Genomic DNA, 18,996 nt, shown 5'->3' with positions numbered 1-18,996 from the left:
ATATATATATATATATATAATAGGCTTGCTAGCTCTCCAATAGTGCTTTTAATTATTGACTAAATTTGTATGAAACACATACTTACAATCAAACACCTTTTTGAAAAGCGTGAAAAATGGCGGTATTCAATTGTTATTTAGAAACGTGGTTTTTGAGGTATGTCCTTGTTCTGTAACATGCGTTTTGATAAAGTAAAGATGAGTACTTCGAGCTGAGTAGCTAAGTTCCGAGTGATCTGGGAATTTGTAAATGTTTTTTCTTATTTTTTNTTTTTACAGCAAGCACAAAATTTTTCTTCGTCGTCGTGGAAGATGCCGCAAGTGTTGCTCATTTAATGTTCCTCGGTGGGCACCTGTGAACCTAAGACACGAAGTCGAACAGAATTACCCATGCCACAATGCACACAGATACCTGTTTATAAGGTGGGCCATATTCACACATCCCATAACAGAGAGCACAACACGCAGAGAGAAACATCCCTGCTCTGAGAGGGATTCGAACTCGCAACCACTTTCTTCGCAGTCTGGCACGTTGACTGCTCGGTCGGCTTCCGAAAAAAAATAAAATGTAGATTTATATTAACAAATAGCGTTTCTAAATTACAAAAGTTACTCAGAAAAAGAACTTGTTCGCCACATTAATTCTGCTACTTAAATTCGACCATGGAAATATATTACCTAATGCGCGAAAAGTGTTGGATTTAAGTAAGTGCTAAATCAGGAAATTTCAAATAGTTTTAATATTAGTTTCTTCATACCAATATTTTTGGCGTGCGTTTGGGATTCCTTCAGAAATCGGCTTCCATAAAAAATATTGAGATTTCTTGTTTTTATACCTAAAATCATTTTTCCTCGTAGGGAAAAAGACCATTGCCAGAAGTCATTTTCGTTGTCAACATGATTTATTTTTCATTCGTATATATTCAGCTTTTCTTAACTATGTTTGTGGATTACAGGAGCTTTGATTCTTTCCAGGTAGTTAATTTTATTTTTCCTACTTCTATTTGAAAAATAGTTGTGCTAACGATTAATTTTCTTACAATAATGCCTAGCAATGGAATAAAAGCAATGTATAAATTCAATTTTTACAGGATAAATATCTTACCACTTTTCTTAACTAAAAAAATAATAAAATATTTTAAATTACTGTAAGAGGAATAAATTTAATCATTCTCTTCCGTAAATATATATTGACTAGTGTTCCAAGAAAATGGAAAACTAGTAGCATCTCAAGAACTTTTTCAGCGAATTTAATAAGTATTGTAAAAAATTGTAAAATACGTTTATTCAAAGAAAATTCCATGTAGAAAATAGATTTTAATTGATATTTATTATTTGCTATTATATTATTAAATAAGAGTCGAAAAAAATTTCAATTGAAAGGAACAGAATTTTTACATCATGTTAAAAAATGTAATTTTAAATGGCAAAATCTGAGAGAACTCGGTCGAATTATTCCTGTAAAATCAAATTTTGTAAACACGATTTTTTTTCAAAATTCAATTTCTAAGGAATAATTCGACCGATTCCTATCCACATTTTGTAGTTAGTCATTTAAACCGCATGTAAAAAATTGTATACCTTCCAATTCAAAATTTTTTCGTCTAGTGTTAAATAAAATAATAATCATTAGCTAAAAGCTATTTTTGAATGAAATTATCTTTAGATAAACAAGTTTTATAATTTTGTGAAATTTTTTTTTTAATTTGACTAAAAATTTTCGAGATATGGCGAAATACGCAAAAAGTGAAATTAACATTAAGGAGTTAAAACTTTGGACATCTCTCCTGACCAAATGTTTCCCAGATTGCGTTTGCCACCTATATTTTAAAGGTCAGAAATTCGAATCCGCCGAAAAAGTCAGTAAATAAGTTTTTATGTCTGATTTCGTAACTTGAAATGTCTTCATTTTGAGAAACTTTAGGATTGAGTCCCATGTGAAGATCCGATCAATGGATCAATTGTTCTGTGTGGCCCGCTTTTTATTTAGTACTCTGTATATAGAGATTGTATTTGTTTTTGAATTTTTTTTCGTTTGTTGATAATATTTTATTTTTTTAATCTTTAGGACGCTAAAGTCATAGAAGATGTGTCATTTATTTCTTATGTTACCATATCCTGGTTCATCAAGTATGTTGAAAATTTTATACAGTTTAATTTTATTCCCATTCCTGTAATTCTGAAAAGTGTTGTTATCAGATCGTTGCGAATCAGTTTAAAAAGGAAAAATATTGAGTAGTCGAAATTCGTTATCATGTGTGGAAAGTAAAGTTCTTTAACTTACTCTGCACACTACTTTTTTTAACAAAGTAATTTAACCCCTTCTTCTTCTTCTTCTTATTGGCATGACAGCCCAGGATGGGCCTTGGCCTTCTCAACAAGCCTATGCCAAGACATTCTTCCCTTAGCCAAGGTTCTCCAGTTAATTATCTTTAAAATTTGTAGGTCCTTCTCAAGGCAGTCTAAAAATCTTAGGTTTGGTCGTCCTCTTTTTCTTGTACCTGTTGGCCTTGCACAGAAAACTTTTTTGGTTGTCCTGCTATCCTCCATTCTTTTAATGTGGCCGGCCCATTTAATCCTTTGAATTTTGATAAATTTAATGACATCAGGTTCTTTATATCTTTGTAGAGTTCCGTATTTGATCTTCTAAACCAGGTACCGTTTTTACTTATTCCACCAAAAATGCTTCGCAGTATTTTTCTCTCAAAATTAGCTATCATATTTTCATCTCCACGGGTCATTGTCCAGGTCTCACATGCGTATGTAAGCACTGATTGTATAAGACATTTATAGAGTAACACTTTTGTTTTTCTTTTTATTAGGCTTGACTTAAGATATTTTCTTAGGCCATAAAAATACTTATTGGCCATCGTGATTCTCGTGTAGTGTCATTTTTGTTGTTAATCTTAGACCCCAAATAGGTGAAGCTATCAACGGCTTCGAATTTGTATGCTCCAATTTCAATTTTCCAATTTAACCCCTTAAGGCACATTTTTTGAAGAAAAAAAATCAATTTTTTTTAAAGTAAAAAAACACACTTCAGAACATTGACTTTTCTTTTGATGGGTAATTTTGATGTACTGCGCTTTTGTTCCATGGAAAAAGGCTATATTCAGAGATGCCAACTGCTTCGGACACGCCAAAATAATTAATAAAAACAGTAAATAACTACAAAGTTAATTTTGCATATATTTGACTATTTTTGTTTTCTTTTTGAAAGGTATAGCTTGAATGTGTACCTTGACTTGATATGTATTGTAGCAGAGTACCTGCTCCTTCTTCTGATGATATAACTTTTGCATACCTGCCAACTTTCACTCTTTCCGAGAATGGATTTTCAGAGTGGTTATAACACAATTAACGAAAAACAATCTGACTCACAAATATATTTATATATTGATCCCTTTGAAATTCGCTTGCGTAAGGATTATTATGCTTTTATATATTTATTGTAATTATTTATATGTAGTGGTGGTCAAACTTATTTATAATTATCATTATAATTCAAAAAGTTAATTGGAATAACATCTTCCGGAAAAGTTGGCGGGTATGCGGTTGGCTACAAAATGGCTTTAGCAAAGAAAAAAATTCGAGTGTTGGCTGTGAAGCCTCTGTTAAAAAATAGTCAAATCTGAGTAAGAAAGTGAACTTACTTACTTACTTTATTTAAAAACAACTGGGCACCTGGGCCGCGCAGCGGCCCCTATCCCATTCATCGTGAAACTACAACAATGAGGTAAAAACATTTTGAATATAAGCAGTCGCTGTGGTAGCTTTACAATAATATTACCATGATTAGAGAAAATACAAACTTGAACTGAGATATTTACAGTAATTGCCATGAAAATATGTACAGAAAACATAACGTTGATTTGAAAAAATTACAACTTGAACAAAGATATTTACATTAATTGCCATGTTTAAGAAAGTGAACTAAACTGTGGTGAATGATATAAACTTACAAATTATTTAGAAATAGTGGTGGATGAAAATCTACTAAATTTATTTTATTAAACCAAGAATCATAATTCATAAACTACCACTTTAAAATATATATTTGCTGTCCGGCGCAAGTTGGCATCTCTGTATATTTTATTGTTGAATAAATAAGTGTTATAGCTTACAATCCTATGTTAATGATAAATATCAATAAAACGATTTTGTTTTCTTAGCTTTCACATAGTTATTTTCATTTCTCGATTATATTCGAGTGTGAAATATTATAGCTGCATAAAATACAACGCCGCTCGAATTATCTCGAGTGTGCACAGTTTGACCTGTTTAGCGCGCTTCAATTGACTTGAGAGCACAAGTTTTGGGGTTAACAGCATGAATTTTAAAACTTATAACCAAGAATGCAACTGATCAATACCAGAAGAAAAATATTAAAATTAAATGTAGCAGCTAAAATGGGTATGGCAAATTTGAGGACTAATTTTACTTATTGCTAATTGTAATCTTTTTTAATAAATTTTTGCTTTACATTTGTTGTGGTGTCGTTTTTACAGCTTACTTCGCACGTGGGAAACTTAAAATTAGCATTATCCCACACACAAATAAACTGATAAAGATACAGTTTAGCTACCAGATTTATCTTTTTTACCTTGATTGTCGCCAACCTAAGAATGTATTAATGACTCGCCTTTCTTGAAGTGGTTATTCTTATATATACTTTTCAGTCCTGAGGTATATATTTGCTCACCCCACCAAATGCAGAATACTCACAAGCTGGAAAAAATGGAAGAAAGTGATCAAACTTTTCTCAAGACTTTTGAAAATGTTATTAAGTTAACTTTAGCTCAGATTTAATTAAACCGGTTTCATGGTTTGCACGCCATTGAAAACTGGAGGAAAATAATTTCAACAGAAATGCATGCACATTTTTCAAAGAATGTATATTTTTAAAAAAAATTTAGCTTTCAGTTAAAAACAATTGAAAAAAAAGTCAAAATATATCAGGTCAGAAGCAGCCATACTGTTACTTTCATGTTTAAAATACGACTTTTTTAAAATTCGACTTCTCAGGAACTATTTGACTGATTTCGTTAAAATTTTCTATTTTGCTCAGTAAAATTAAATTTTTTAAGATGATGTCAAAATTATGTACCTTACCATTCAAAATGATTTCGACTATTAATATAAAATAATAAAAAATAGTATGAATTTATTAAAAAATATTTTTTGCATAGACTTTTCTTTGTGTGAACATTTTTTTCAATTCTCTTGGAAAGTTTTTGAGATTTGGCGAAATGCGCAAAAAGTTAAATTAATATTAAGTGGTCTAAACTTTGCACCTTTTTCCTAACCGAATTATGAGGACCATATTTCTCAGATAGCTGCTACACCGTATATTTTGGGGACCAGAAATCCGAATCCATAGAAAAAAAAGGTGTGTTTATTCAAACAAAGTAAGTTTCGTGTCTTAAAATATGGTCTGCACTAATTAATTAACATATTTGAGGTCAGCCCTTCAAACCATTAAGATGCACTAATTAATTAACATATTTGAGGTCACCCCTTCAAACCATTAAGATGCATTAATTAATTAACATGTTTGAGGTCACTCCTTCAAACCATTAAGATGCACTAATTAATTAACATGTTTGAGGTCACTCCTTCAAACCATTAAGATTGAGTCTTAGAAAGTGAAAATCCGATCATTAGATCAAGAGAGATCCAGTGATTTTTCAGGTTCAAAAGTAGTTATTCAGAAAGGTCTGTTTATTTTTTTCCCTTTGTACATAATATTCACAGGACAACAGATTTTTTACATATCTTACATTCGTTCACGGATCTTAAATACTTTCGCTCTAATATTTTTATTATAATATTATATTGCCTCTTTTTAATTTCACAAACTTTAAAAAAAGTACACACACAAAAATTTAAGATAATTTTATCTCTTATAGTATTTTTTGTCGAATTATTAGACTTAATTAGACATTTAAATTACTGACTAATTTCAGTGTGGTTGTAATATTTCCTACCTATTAAGACCTAACCTGTTTTCCAGGTACGTCTTTGAAAGTAGACGGAAGCTTCTGACTGTGCTTGATCTAAAGTTTATAAGTGTCCGACTAGTGGCCAAATTTGCATACGCAGAATTCCTGAAACGATGGAACATAAACAAGTACGTAAACAAGAACATTTTGAAAACTTAGCAAACGATGTCTCTCTGTGATTCTATAATGACGTAGAGAATATTTTCAGGGAACCAAAATCTCTTGAATCTCGAAGTTTAGGACTTAGTTTAATCAAAACTTTCTGGCCTTGGATAGTGGCGGCTACGATTTTCAATTTTCTTTTTACGTTGTCCTTGCTTGTACCACCTTTACTTTTAGAGTAAGTTTATTAATATTTCTTATTTTAGGGAATTCATGAATGGTTTGCCAAAAATGCATACCTGGAAAAAAAAGCAGCCACTTTGTGCAATTTTTGTAAAATTTGTTCTAGTGGTAACTAAGTTCATGCTTCAAGGAATTGTTTTTTATTCATTTCAACTTCCTTTCCACACTACTATATGCAAATGATTTAGAAGTTTGTATCGAACGCAACTTTATCTAGCTCAAAATTACAGGAAAATTCTGAAAGCTTTGATTTTTAAATGTTTATCACGCAATAAAATATTTTGCAAAACGTGTAGTTGGCAGGCCTGCAAGAGTGTAAAACATGATGTTTGACGGTATAAATATGGAGTCACTACGATTTAAAACAAAATTTTTTTTTTTTTAAAGTTTTTGAAAAATTGTGAAAAATTCAACTCATCATTTTTAATTACTGTTAGAGAACTTGCTACCCTTTATTTTCCTATTTTTCAGATGGTAACAACCCTGTAATATTTACATTTCATTTAACAAATTATGAAAGATGCAACTTTTTTTAATATTGCGAAATGGCTATTTTGCACTTTGAGAATTATTTTTAAATTGGATTTTTTGGGGTTTGATACTCAACTGATGATCCTTTGAGAGGAAAATTAAACCATTAAGAAAAACAAAATTTTTATGCATTGATTGTTTTTTTATTTCTAAATATCATTAAGAAATGTTAAAATGTAAACCACATACTGATTAAATAAATAGAATATTTTTTGCAATTGTAATACTTTAGTGTTTGCGATTGTATATTTTTTATTCAGGTGTGTCAGGATTTGATGGAATATTTGCCCACAAAATTATAATTTATTCAACTATCAAGATTTTCATATATTAATGTATGCTTTTAAAAATTGAAATAATAAGTTCACGCAAAACTTAGACAAAAAAAAATACTACCCTAACTTCGTAAATATTCTTATAAATGCACCAAAACCACTTAAAATAAGTCATTACTATTCTCAATACAATATAGAAAATATTAATTTCAAGAATATGAAACCCGTTGGTCCCAAGGAAAGATAAACTCATTATAAAATTTTAATTAAAGTCAAATATTTAATATTTTCTTTCCTAACAGATTGAAAATGTTAATGAATTAATAAAAAATATGAAAGAATTACTGGCAAAATAGATCGAGATTTTATTCAAAGTTGAGAATTAAAAAGGAGAGATTAATTATAAAATTTCAACCTCAAGCGAAATATTAACCCATTAGTTCCATAGGCAAAGTGTAACTGCAAATTTTTTTCTTGCTCTCAACTATGCAGTTGTTGTTATGATAATTGGAAAGTCAAATTGAAAGAACAGACAAGTGACAATACGATATTTAAATCCGTTTCATAATAAATATTAGTGGAGCTTTTAAGACCAAAGGTTTCTGGAGGACAAGGACACATTCTCCCACATTTGGGCTTCGGGCGAAAATGTATTTGTCAGTGTTAGTGACCACAAAATACGATATTTATTTCAAACTAACAAAACTTATAAAATTTTTTATCAAGACTATCGAGCGAGTTAGACAAAATTCATTGAATTTAAATTTATTAAAATATTTTATTTTATAACCGTCGTTGAACAGCCGACTCAATTTTGGGTTTCCGACTACTAACTCCGTAGCCTTGAAATTTTGAACCCAATTCAGAAGACAAGGGAACTCCTGGATCAATTATTGTGAGAAATTTGCCTCCGTGGAGGACTTTTTCATGGGACATACCCGCATTTGCGATACATAGAGAGGAAAATCACAAAAACCTTCCACGCTTAGCCTGACGGCAAAGGAACTCTGTCCCATGATCCGTGTACCATTGATGATATTTTACGCCAGCATTGTCGCTGCTAGCCGGGGGCGGAATTCGTATCGACCTGCCATCGTTGGGATTCGAACTTACTCATAACGGATTACCTTTTTTATACAGGAAAAATTATTTTCCGAAAATATGTGGTAGTTGGTAAAAGGCCTCTATCCTTTTCATCTTGAATTTTAGGTTAAATTTTCAATTTGTGTATTCTTGTATTTTTTTCTTGTACTTAATAAACTTTCGATGATATAGTAATTAAACAACGCAATATCTCTCAAAAAAAGAAAAAAATAAAGGATTTATTTTATTAAATTAGGAGACATTACGTTTGATAATTTTTAGAACTTCTATGAATATATCCTTTAAAAGCAATAAAATGATGCGATGAGTGGTTTTGAGTAAGTAAATTAAAATCACATGTTTCTCAAATATTAGAATTTTTTGAAATCTAATTTTATTATTGTTTTAACTGATGAAAACAGATTTTGATGACGCTAATTTTTTTTAAACGTTATTGCATAAAAACCAAGATACTTATCAAAAATCTATAAAACAAGCAATTATATACTATTTAACTATTAAACAAAAAAACTGTCGATTGCAAAAATGTATTGGAATGATTTCGTCAGAAAATATTTATAGAAAATCTAAAATACCGCACACTTTATATCTCGATTCGTGGTTGTGTGGAGGCCTTGCGTTTTGCATGTTTTGAAAGATATTGCCAATTAGAGTAAGTATCCATCATCTGACAATTAAGGAAAATTGTTTAAATTAGTTAAATATGAATCAGGATTGAAATCATATTTAATACTTTTTCTCCCCGTCCCCACCCCTTTGATTTGGTAAGGTGCGAAATGACCTTTTGTTTCAAATAATCAGTCTGCGGAGTTAAAAAAGTAATAAAAAGAAAATAAAAAAAAGTAGTCTATACATGAAAAAACCCGATCTGAAAAAAGTTCTAGTAAATGACTGTTTTTAACTAGTGAAATTTTTTCCTGTTACCTATTATTTCAATTTTAAATAGGCATTATGCTCTGACTTTAAAGCCAAGTATAAATAGATGTTTTGTTAAAAAAATATTGACCAATATCTCGTTTCTGCAAAATGAAAAACTCTAATAATTAATTACTTATGCTGCTACTTTCTACTTTTTTTTTTATAGAAAAAAGAGCGTGTATGGGTATATTCACGCCGTACTGAAAATCAATTATTCCTTTCCGGAATAGAAAATTTCCATTTAAAATTTTTCTTAAACAAGTCATCAGATACTGGAATCTTAGAGTGAGCATTCGTAGTCAAAGTTATAGTTGTTTGGTTGTTCGTGGCCTGTAGGTCCCGTGCGGGCCTTTTACCTCATCACCAGGTTTTACTTTAATCATGAATTAAAATAAGAAAGTAGGGAAAAATAAGAAAGTAGGGTCTTATAAAATCATAAAATGGATGCTAGAAAATAATTGGTTATAGCGCTGTGATTGCAGTGTCCGTAATTATTAGTGTGTGATGATTAAAATCAACCGCAGTGCCAATGAGTAAGACTGCAGTGCCTATAAAATTATCAATTAAAATCGATTAGAGCTCCTTCAGCATGTAGTAATTAAATAGTGAAGTTAGATGGTCCTGGGGCAGTCCCTTCTTTAAAAAAAAATCTATTAATGAGAGTGAAATTTATTTTAAAATTTATTTGAGAGAATTGCATCACTTAGGAAAAAGTGAACTAGGGGCTCAGTTTTTGAATCTTTTTTGAGTATTTTCAGCATCAAAGATATTGTTGTAATTAGCAATAATACATTTGAGAGTTTTTTTATTTTATAAAATTGAATATTTAAGTCTTACATGTTTCATCTGAAGTTTTCCATTTAAATTCAGTATCCAACTCTTTATTCTTAGCAAAGTGATATACTTTAGCTCTTTGTTGCCTAATGAATAGTGGCTGCTAAAAGTTTAAAGGCAATTAGTTTTACGTTTTCGGTGGTTTGTTGAATTAGTGTTACCAGACTAGCTACACTAGGGGATCGAAAAAATATTTAGGCCACATTTTAAAAGGATCAGCAGGGACAAGTGACAAAATTTTGAAAATAATGTCTTGCCAAAACCTATTTAGGATAAAATATAAACTATCATTTAAAAATAAAATAACATACAAAAGGGGTCTAATAATTGCGACTATTTCGACGAAGCACTCTTTTACCATTAAAATGATTTGAATGCAAATATCTTTAACTTTTAGTTCGAAAATCTATCGTATTTCATCTACTTATGCAGAATAAGCTGTAGTAGCAGCGTTTTTATGAAGTTGTGTACGGATTGGCAAGGAGGGCTGCGAGAGTGCTTTGACCACCGACTACTCTTTCACTCTTCAAGACCTATATACTAATGAAAAAGTAAAGCTTAATTCATTATGGCACATACCAGCTGTGCACCACTGATGAAGCAGGACACACCCTTGAGCACTATATTCCTTGAACACTATACTCTAAATACAACAGAGGTACTCAGACCACTGTGGCTAGGTTTGCAAGATGGTCCCTCTTGAGTGCCTTTCTTTCAAGGGAGGTTTTCCTGATGACTGGGATTTTCCCAGTTTGCAAATAATACAGTACCCATTGTACTTCACCCGAGCATACACTGAGCTGCCTTGGGCTAACAAGAGATGATTTGTCACCTGATTTCCTGACTATAATGAACTTTCCATAATATGCCAACGATATTTTGAAGTATATCTGACAAAGGGAGATTTCGAGGATAAGCCACAAAACAGCATTCTATCAAAATCAAAATATTTGCAAATAATTGTGTACTAAATTTATGCTATTTTAAACTTACTTTCAGACGAAAAGAGACAATTCAACTACCACGGTGTGTTAACAATTTAAATAATGTTATTTAGTTCTAAACATTATAAAGAATTTTTAAAATATGCTTATTAATTTCAAATTTTCATAAAATTATACATTTATTAATTTTTTCTTTCCTTATTTTTACAGTCGTCTCATAGACTTTGTTGAGCATGATCATTTTGCATGGAGGGGCATGCTGTATGTGAGCTTGTTTTGCATAGTTGATGTCTCTGGAAAAATTGTTGATAATTTCAGAGTGTACTTCTTCTTTTACGCTGGTGCCCAGATGAAGTCAGCTCTTATGAATGCAGTCTATAGAAAGGTAAAACAATGCAATTATATAATCTTAATATTGTATGATATACTAGTGCCCGGCATCTGAAACAGATGAATTAGCTGAAAACATAGACAGTGCGGTACCGCACTATTTTGATTAAATTTTCTATTAGTACTATATTAGTACTATTTTGATTAAATTTTCTGCCCAATCAAACATAAAACTAATAATAAGAAAATTAATAATTAAAATAAAGACGAAATTGCCGAAAACAACAATAAATTTGATAATTGTGATATCCACTTCGAGAAGCATGTAAATATTTTTAAAATGAACAGTAATACATTCGAAAGCATTCCGTAAATGAAATGATTTCCGGTCTAAAATTTTTGCTATCTAAAATTTTTGCAATCAAAATAATGGGTATCAGATAGGAAACAAAATATTTAATTTTTGCTGCAGTAACAAATATACAAGTAAGTTGTTAAGTGTTTTAACTCCTGTTTAAAGCTTCACAAGTTTGTTGTTCCGTTACACTTTCAATAAAAAAGAGCTTTATTTTTTAGCTCTTTTCCTGTTTTCGTTAGTAACAACGACTTGGCATTTTTACACCATCTGAACATTACTCTCTAAAAAAGGAAAAGCAGAAGACTGTGGTGAGGGATTTAGTCTACTCTAGCACGGTTCGATTGTGGTTCGATTCATTTTCCTGGAGGCTGGATGTCTGATCAGATGTACTTTCTCTCATCATGTCGTAGTGGTTTGAGAATCCAATATGCGACGTTTGGGTGGTCAGGGAGCTTGGTTCGTAGACCAGGAAAATACAATCACCATCTGTCCTCCATATTTAATTGTGGTAACATTGTGCGCATGGGCCATTATTTTTTTCAGATCACCAATAAGTATGAACTTCATACCGTCAGCAATAGCTTATTAGTGCAGCTACTTTAGTAACTAATATAAAGGAATCGAAAAAATATACAATAATGGTGCTATATGTTGCAAAACCACCAGGGCTCTCACGACCTGAAAAAAACAAATGAGTGGTAGCTACGATTTTTCAAGACTACCAATATTTATCTCATACTTGTGAATGATGAAATTATTCAAGGGTAATTTTTTGAGCCTATTTATATTTCCCTTAAATTAAATACTTATTGATTGCCTAAAACATCTACTGGCTTTTGCTACCATTTTAATTTTCCAGACCGTGGGAGCCCTGCATTATTCTATGAATAATAATTACTTTCTCTAATATTTGCAGAACTTTTTATTGTCACCTGTTGCTCGTAAAGAATTTACCAGCGGATCTATATCAAATCTTCTGTCGGTGGACATTCAAAGACTTACCTATTTCACTTATTACTGTGCAGATTTATTAACTAGCCCAATCAGAATCGTTATCATCCTTGTAATTATGTGGCAGTACATTGGAATAGCTACACTTGGAGGTCTAGCTGTAATAATTATCTTACTTCCTGTTGGTTACTTCGTATCAAGGTACAGCGAAAAATTTACAGTAAGTTTCAGCTTTAGTTCGTTTTTTTTGCATGGAAGTTATGTTAGCCCATTAAATTGCCCACCTACAAAATGTGGTCTTTATATGAGGAACACTTATGTAAAAAAAAGAAGGATTCCATCTTTCTGTTAACTGCTCCTTTCTCTTTAAAAAGACACATGGGTATAGATTTCAAATCAAATATAAATATTGTTATACTTAATATGTTATGATAGATAGAACTATTTTTTTTAAAAATAAATCAATAAAAAAACATTTTAACTCTAATTTATTTTATTTTTGAAAAAAAAGGAACTGTTCTTTTTAAAGGACGCTAGGCATAAATGAGATAATACATATTGTTTGACATTTTGCACGTAGTTTATAAACAACATAGTCTAATTGAATTATTCAACTTTTTGATTAGAATGCCAAGCTTTTCAGAGTGCCTAGCTAATTGAAACAGTCTGCAGTATTTTCAATTAGAAATTAATTAATTTATTCCTCTATTAGCTTTAGTTTGATTGTAATGAGGAGTAATGTAAATAGACTGGTTATAGTTTCATTGCTGTAAACTTAAGCTATTTTATTGTTACAATCTTAATTTTTGGCACATTTCCTAATTAGCCTAAGGGCAGAGAGGCTGATAGTAATTAGTTTAAATTCAATCAGGTAGATTAGAAAACGCTTAAGACTTTTCCAATTAGCCATATGCATTTCGAAATGCTGACTATCTTTTTTTTTCAAGAGCTAGATTTTTCAATTAGCTAGCGTCATATGTATAATTCTCATGTGTTTTTGTTTTATTTTTACAAAGGATGAACAAATGAAAGTTAAAGACACTCGACTGAAGTTTATGAATGAAATCCTCAGCGGTATAAAGGTAATAAACAGCATTTCCAATTATATTCTTTATAGAGTTCCGGTGTATTGATTCAGTATTCGTATTGAGTTAATCTTTGCTTATGAAACAATAACGTAAATAATCCATCAAGCTAATTTAATCAGTAAAATGCTTAACCTTCAGTTAATCAGTTAAATATTTAATATATTATTTTTCTTTACATTTTCATCAATAAAATAAATAGGGCAGCTATTTATTTTCCCTGGTTTTGCATGAATCATTTTTTAATTTCTTTATAATCAGTGAGAGAGAAAATGGGGATCTCTTTTCAAAAATCACATTGAAGTTGTAAAATTATATGAAACTATGAATGAAGGCTTTAAACTACTGCAGTATAAAAATTATTTCCACGGTCAAAAACATGAACAATCAATAACAATAAGGAAAGTATAATTATTTCTGAAGTAACACCATGAAGGAGGTGTTAACATGGTGAAGTAACACCATGGTGGCACCATGAAGTAGCGCCTTACAGAAGTGTATAACAAAAAGTCACATTTCAGATGTAAAAATCTTCTAACCACTTTCTATGGATAACTCAAGGATAATACTAAGAATACTGTATTAATAAATTATTTTATGTATATTTCTTCATACTTTAGTTGACTAAAAACATTGATTATTATTGCGCATAAGCGACTTCATTGTTTTGAGTTTTGTCTACACACCACAAATTCATGCTCATGGAGAAATGTTTTATAAAATGTTCTCAAAACATTGATTGTTTGTAAAATTTGCCCTAAGCTGTGGCGATTTCTAGCTGCTTNATATTCGCAGATTCACTTCAAAATAAATGTTTGGGAGAAATAGTAGATGGTGAAACAATGAAAGATGTTTCCCGACCAACATCACCACCTCCTATATCAGAAAGCCTCCACATGGTTTCTTATAGGTACTCTTATAGGTATAGGTGCAGATTATTTAAAAAGGGAACTAGTGGTGCGCATGAAAAAGTACTCATACTTATATGTGGTAGTTATCTTAGCATCAACCCAGCGAGGGGCTCTAAGTTATCTGAGTGGGAATGTATGATAAATCGTCCAAGCGCAATTGAATGGTGAAAGTAACATTAAACAGAAACTGAAGAGAAAATTAAAATAAAGTAGCGAGATTAAACAAATAAACTGAAGAGAGAGAAGAGATTTTTGTGGCATATATCTATAAAATATATATGCACTGCTCAAAAAAATTAGGGGAGCTATGTGCTCCTCTAATTTATTTGAGTAGTGTATATTTAATGTATTTTGGTAGCATTATACACTGCTCAAAAAAATTAGGGGAGCCATGTGCTCCCCTAATAATTTTGAGCAGTGTACATATGTGTATACCAAATTTGCCTTTAGTATATTTTAATATATGTTTATTATTTGAGTTTGAGATCTTAACATTTTATATAAGTGCAATAGACAGCAGTTGTAAACATAAGTATTTTCCTTCAATCAACTCATTAATTGTTCTAATGCCATTAGTATTAATTTGAAAATCATTTTAATACTTAAAAAAGCGCTTGTTATTAAAAACACAATTGTTTTAGAAAAAATTGGTCAATAAACTTTTTGGAGATGGTTTTTTTACTTATTTATGTTTTTAAAAATATTTTTGCGTAACTCATCAAAACACAAACTAACTTCGAAGCCATTTATTACATTTTCAGTTATGTTTATTATTCAAAAGAAGCACGTAATACGTGATAATACGTAATACTAAAATCAGCCATAGATAATGTTTAACTAAATATTTTCTAGAAAATGTGTTTCTTACTCGTTAGCTCTATAAATTCAATTCCCAACCGTTGCTGTTAAAGATCTCTCGCCGCCGGATTAACCATGAGAGGTTTTCGAGGTTTTTTCTCTATGGAACGCAAGTATGAATTAGTTTCCTAGATAATATTTATTGCATAGAAGCAATTTTGCCCCTTATTATTTTTTTTATCTAGTAATAACTTGTCTTTTGGAGGTTAAAAATTACTAGGACACAGCGATTGAATTCTAACATTAAGAAAAGCTAAACAGAAGGAAAGTCGACTTTAACCCTTTTGAGAAAAATTTCTCCTAGTCGTAAAAAATGTTTATGTTTCAATGTCTGATTCTTTGTGTCGTAAAATTTATTTTTCGTAGCATTACATATGATTCAAAACTTCTTATAATGTAACTCTTTGTTCCATTTCTCTATTAGTGAAGTTCTAAAATATTTAGCAAAATTGCTAATTCTGAGAAATTTAGTTTTCTTGTCTATCACTCTATAAATTTATTTTGAAAAAAAGTATTAACAAGTTGAGCGCCGCGTCAGACATCGGTGGCTGACACTGAACTTTCCATTTGGGCCGCGTCAGCCACCGGTCGCTGATTCTGAAGCGACATTTAGGCTGCGTCAACCACCGGTGGCTGACACTGAAATTACATTTAGGCTGCGTCTGCCACCGCTTGCTGACATTGACCTTTCACATAGGCTGCGAAAAACAGCTGGCTGACAGCGTATAACATGATATAGAACTATAAAATTTACACTATTTTTATGGAATTGGAGAAAATTTATTCAAAATTTACTTAATTATTGTGATTCTTGGTTTAATAAATTCAATTTAGTAGATTTTTATCCACCACTATTTCTACATAATTCGTAGGCTTATATAATTTACCACTTTTGTCATATATGTCATTCACCAATTATGTCTGTAAATAAGTACCAACGTATATTTTCTAATCATGCCTGTATATAATTATCATACATAAATTTCTTGTAATGCAAATTGTGTTTAATTTATCAAGCAAAGAGCTTGACCTTTTTCAAAAGATACCATAATGTCGCTTTCATCAAAATGTTTAAATCAATGTATATAGTTATTTCATGATATAACTGGGCACTATCTACCAAAACTGGGCACCAGGGCCGCTGCGCGGTCCAGGTGCCCAGTTTTTTGTAGATAAAGTAAGTAAGTAAACAGATATGTCATGATGAACCTTCTAAAAAATAGCAAAATCCGTCTAATAATTGCAAATTTAGTTTGTAATTATTTACCGTGGCCTAATGGGCAAGCCATGTAAAATTAGCGTGGCGTTTAACGTGTTAATCAGCAACTGTGACATTTCTGAAAAATAGTGTAGTAATTAGCAGCCTAAACTGCAAGGATCAACAGTTTTATTGAGTTTTACGCTATACGAAGTTAAAAAAAAGCTTTGCCCCTTTGACTTTTACAAAGTAGTACAATATTTTTTAAATGTAACAAAGATTCATGAGCTATATTGAATAATACATTAAATAATAATAGAAATACCTGAAACAGGAGAAAATTTTTTCTACTGCTTTAAATTTTTTATTTGGGGGAAAGTACATTTTTGTGTCTGATTTCGTAACTTAAAATATTGTCTGCAGTTATTTACTGTACTTATTATTCCTCATATTTGAAGTCAAGTTCTCGAGCCATTACGATTGAGTAACAGAACGTGAAGATTCAGTCATTTCCTCAAAAGTTATTAAAAATAATTCGGTTTTTTATCCCCACTGTGCGTCTGAACAAGACAAAATTTCCGCCCAATTTAAATTTCACTCGATCATGACATTAATCTTTTGCACTGCAAAATGGAAAAAAAAAACACTCAATGAGCATGTGCGAAAGAAAAAGTACCACAACTCTGAATAGTATTCATGTGAATGTGTCTGTAGACGACAGTATAAATTAAAAGCCAAGCACTGTCACTTGCCACAAGCGAACAAAATGGTAAGAAATTATTCAACGGATTGTGAAACTTAATGCCGGAACCTCGCAATTTTTTTTACAATATTTGTAATTTTGCTATCCTCTATGCTTGGGTAATTTTCGAGAAATCTTTGGTCGCTTTTATTACGGATTGCAAGTTTATTCTTGTGCTTGAACTGCTAAGTAGAATTTTGAGCATCGGGTAGCCCGTGATTCACAAAATTCAGTCTCTAAAATAAAGAAACACATCTTTTAACATTGCAAGGGACAAAATAAAACTTGTGAGCCAAGCTAGAAGCCAATAGTCGGTATTTTGTTGTCACTTTTACGTCGCGTGGATATATCATAAGTCTTCGATAATGTTGGAACTTCCACATCTTGAAATATGTGTGCCAATACGCGTTGTTTATATTCATGTATTTTATTTATTTACGTATGACTTGTGATCCTGCTGAGGAATATTCTGCGATACAATTCTATACTGTATTGTTATAATGTCATTACTTCCGTAAAAAATAAATAACAAAAACATTATTATTTAAAAAACCCTATTTATTATATTTTTTACAATATTCATTAATTTAGAAAATCAATTACTGGAGAATAACATCGAATCCTCAAGACGCCTTATAAGTGATACCACTTCGTTTCGCATCACAAGAATAATTGAGATTTTCATTTATCCCTAATTTAGCTACATGCACGCTTTATCTGCCACCTCGTTAGAAGCAGCAGACGAAGCTTTGGAAAATTTTGTTATCCTAACATTCTGAAGTTAAATTAACAGAGTGCATTACAAATATTTAATAATTAAATTATTTTAATTTTACTGATAGGAAGCTATTAAGTAGATTATTTAAAAGTTTTATAGCTTTTAAAACAATTTGACACTTGCTTGCTAATTCCACGAACTTTTTTTTAAAAATTGTAAACAAATAAATATATTTTATAATAAAATTTCCAGCGTTTATTCCATAATCGTAAGAAAGAGCATCTAAAACATAGTATAATGCGTCTATCAATTACAGTCCTGCCAACTTTTATTTACAGCCTGTAAAATTTTATCCCCATATTTAAAGAGGTAGTAAAATGTATGCTTTCTATATATTCCTTGCACTTTAAAGCTTAATTTATAATGCTTCATACCCTCCAACTGCTACGGAATTTCCGTAGTTTCAGAAATCTTCTTTTCAGACGGTAGCAAAATCAATGTCTTAATATTTAAAAAAAAATAATTTTAGCGTAACTTGTCCACTATTACTTATAAAAGTGCAGGCCATATGGCTAGATTCTTAAGTTCTGATAAAAGTTTTATAAGAGATCCATTTGCTTTAAAAATTTCTACTTTGGTTCGCTACCACTAGAAAGAATTATTTTCAAAATCCTCATAAGTTGGAGGGTATGATGCTTTTGCCCACCTCTATTTTTGAAAAAAATTAAGCATCTATACTAATATGTAATACTGATGATTTAGTACTTTGACCTTTCAGTTGCGCTTCGGTGATTTATTATTTATTTCCACTCAGATGAATTAGTTGGAGCCCCTAGCGGGGCTGATGCTAAGATAATCATCACATATGGGTATGAGAGTTTTAGTACGTATC

The 18,996-nt window shown here is 31.0% G+C and overlaps 1 protein-coding gene across 1 annotated transcript in view; it reads left to right on the top strand.

The window, feature by feature from the left end:
- The window catches only part of LOC122268416 (multidrug resistance-associated protein 1), a 27,545-nt gene extending 13,820 nt beyond the window's left edge, over window positions 1-13,725 (top strand). Inside the window, exons 5-11 of the mRNA XM_043055690.2 lie at window positions 859-975; window positions 2,069-2,130; window positions 6,014-6,130; window positions 6,211-6,342; window positions 11,164-11,338; window positions 12,558-12,812; window positions 13,609-13,725. Coding sequence (XP_042911624.2) covers window positions 859-975; window positions 2,069-2,130; window positions 6,014-6,130; window positions 6,211-6,342; window positions 11,164-11,338; window positions 12,558-12,812; window positions 13,609-13,725 — 975 coding nt within the window. The remainder of the gene's footprint in view (window positions 1-858; window positions 976-2,068; window positions 2,131-6,013; window positions 6,131-6,210; window positions 6,343-11,163; window positions 11,339-12,557; window positions 12,813-13,608) is intronic.
- Window positions 13,726-18,996: the final 5,271 nt, after the last annotated feature.

The sequence above is a fragment of the Parasteatoda tepidariorum genome, chromosome 9 (genome assembly GCF_043381705.1).
Source record: "Parasteatoda tepidariorum isolate YZ-2023 chromosome 9, CAS_Ptep_4.0, whole genome shotgun sequence".
Classification (NCBI taxonomy): Eukaryota; Metazoa; Arthropoda; class Arachnida; order Araneae; family Theridiidae; genus Parasteatoda; species Parasteatoda tepidariorum.
This window is presented reverse-complemented; position numbering and strand designations above follow the sequence as displayed.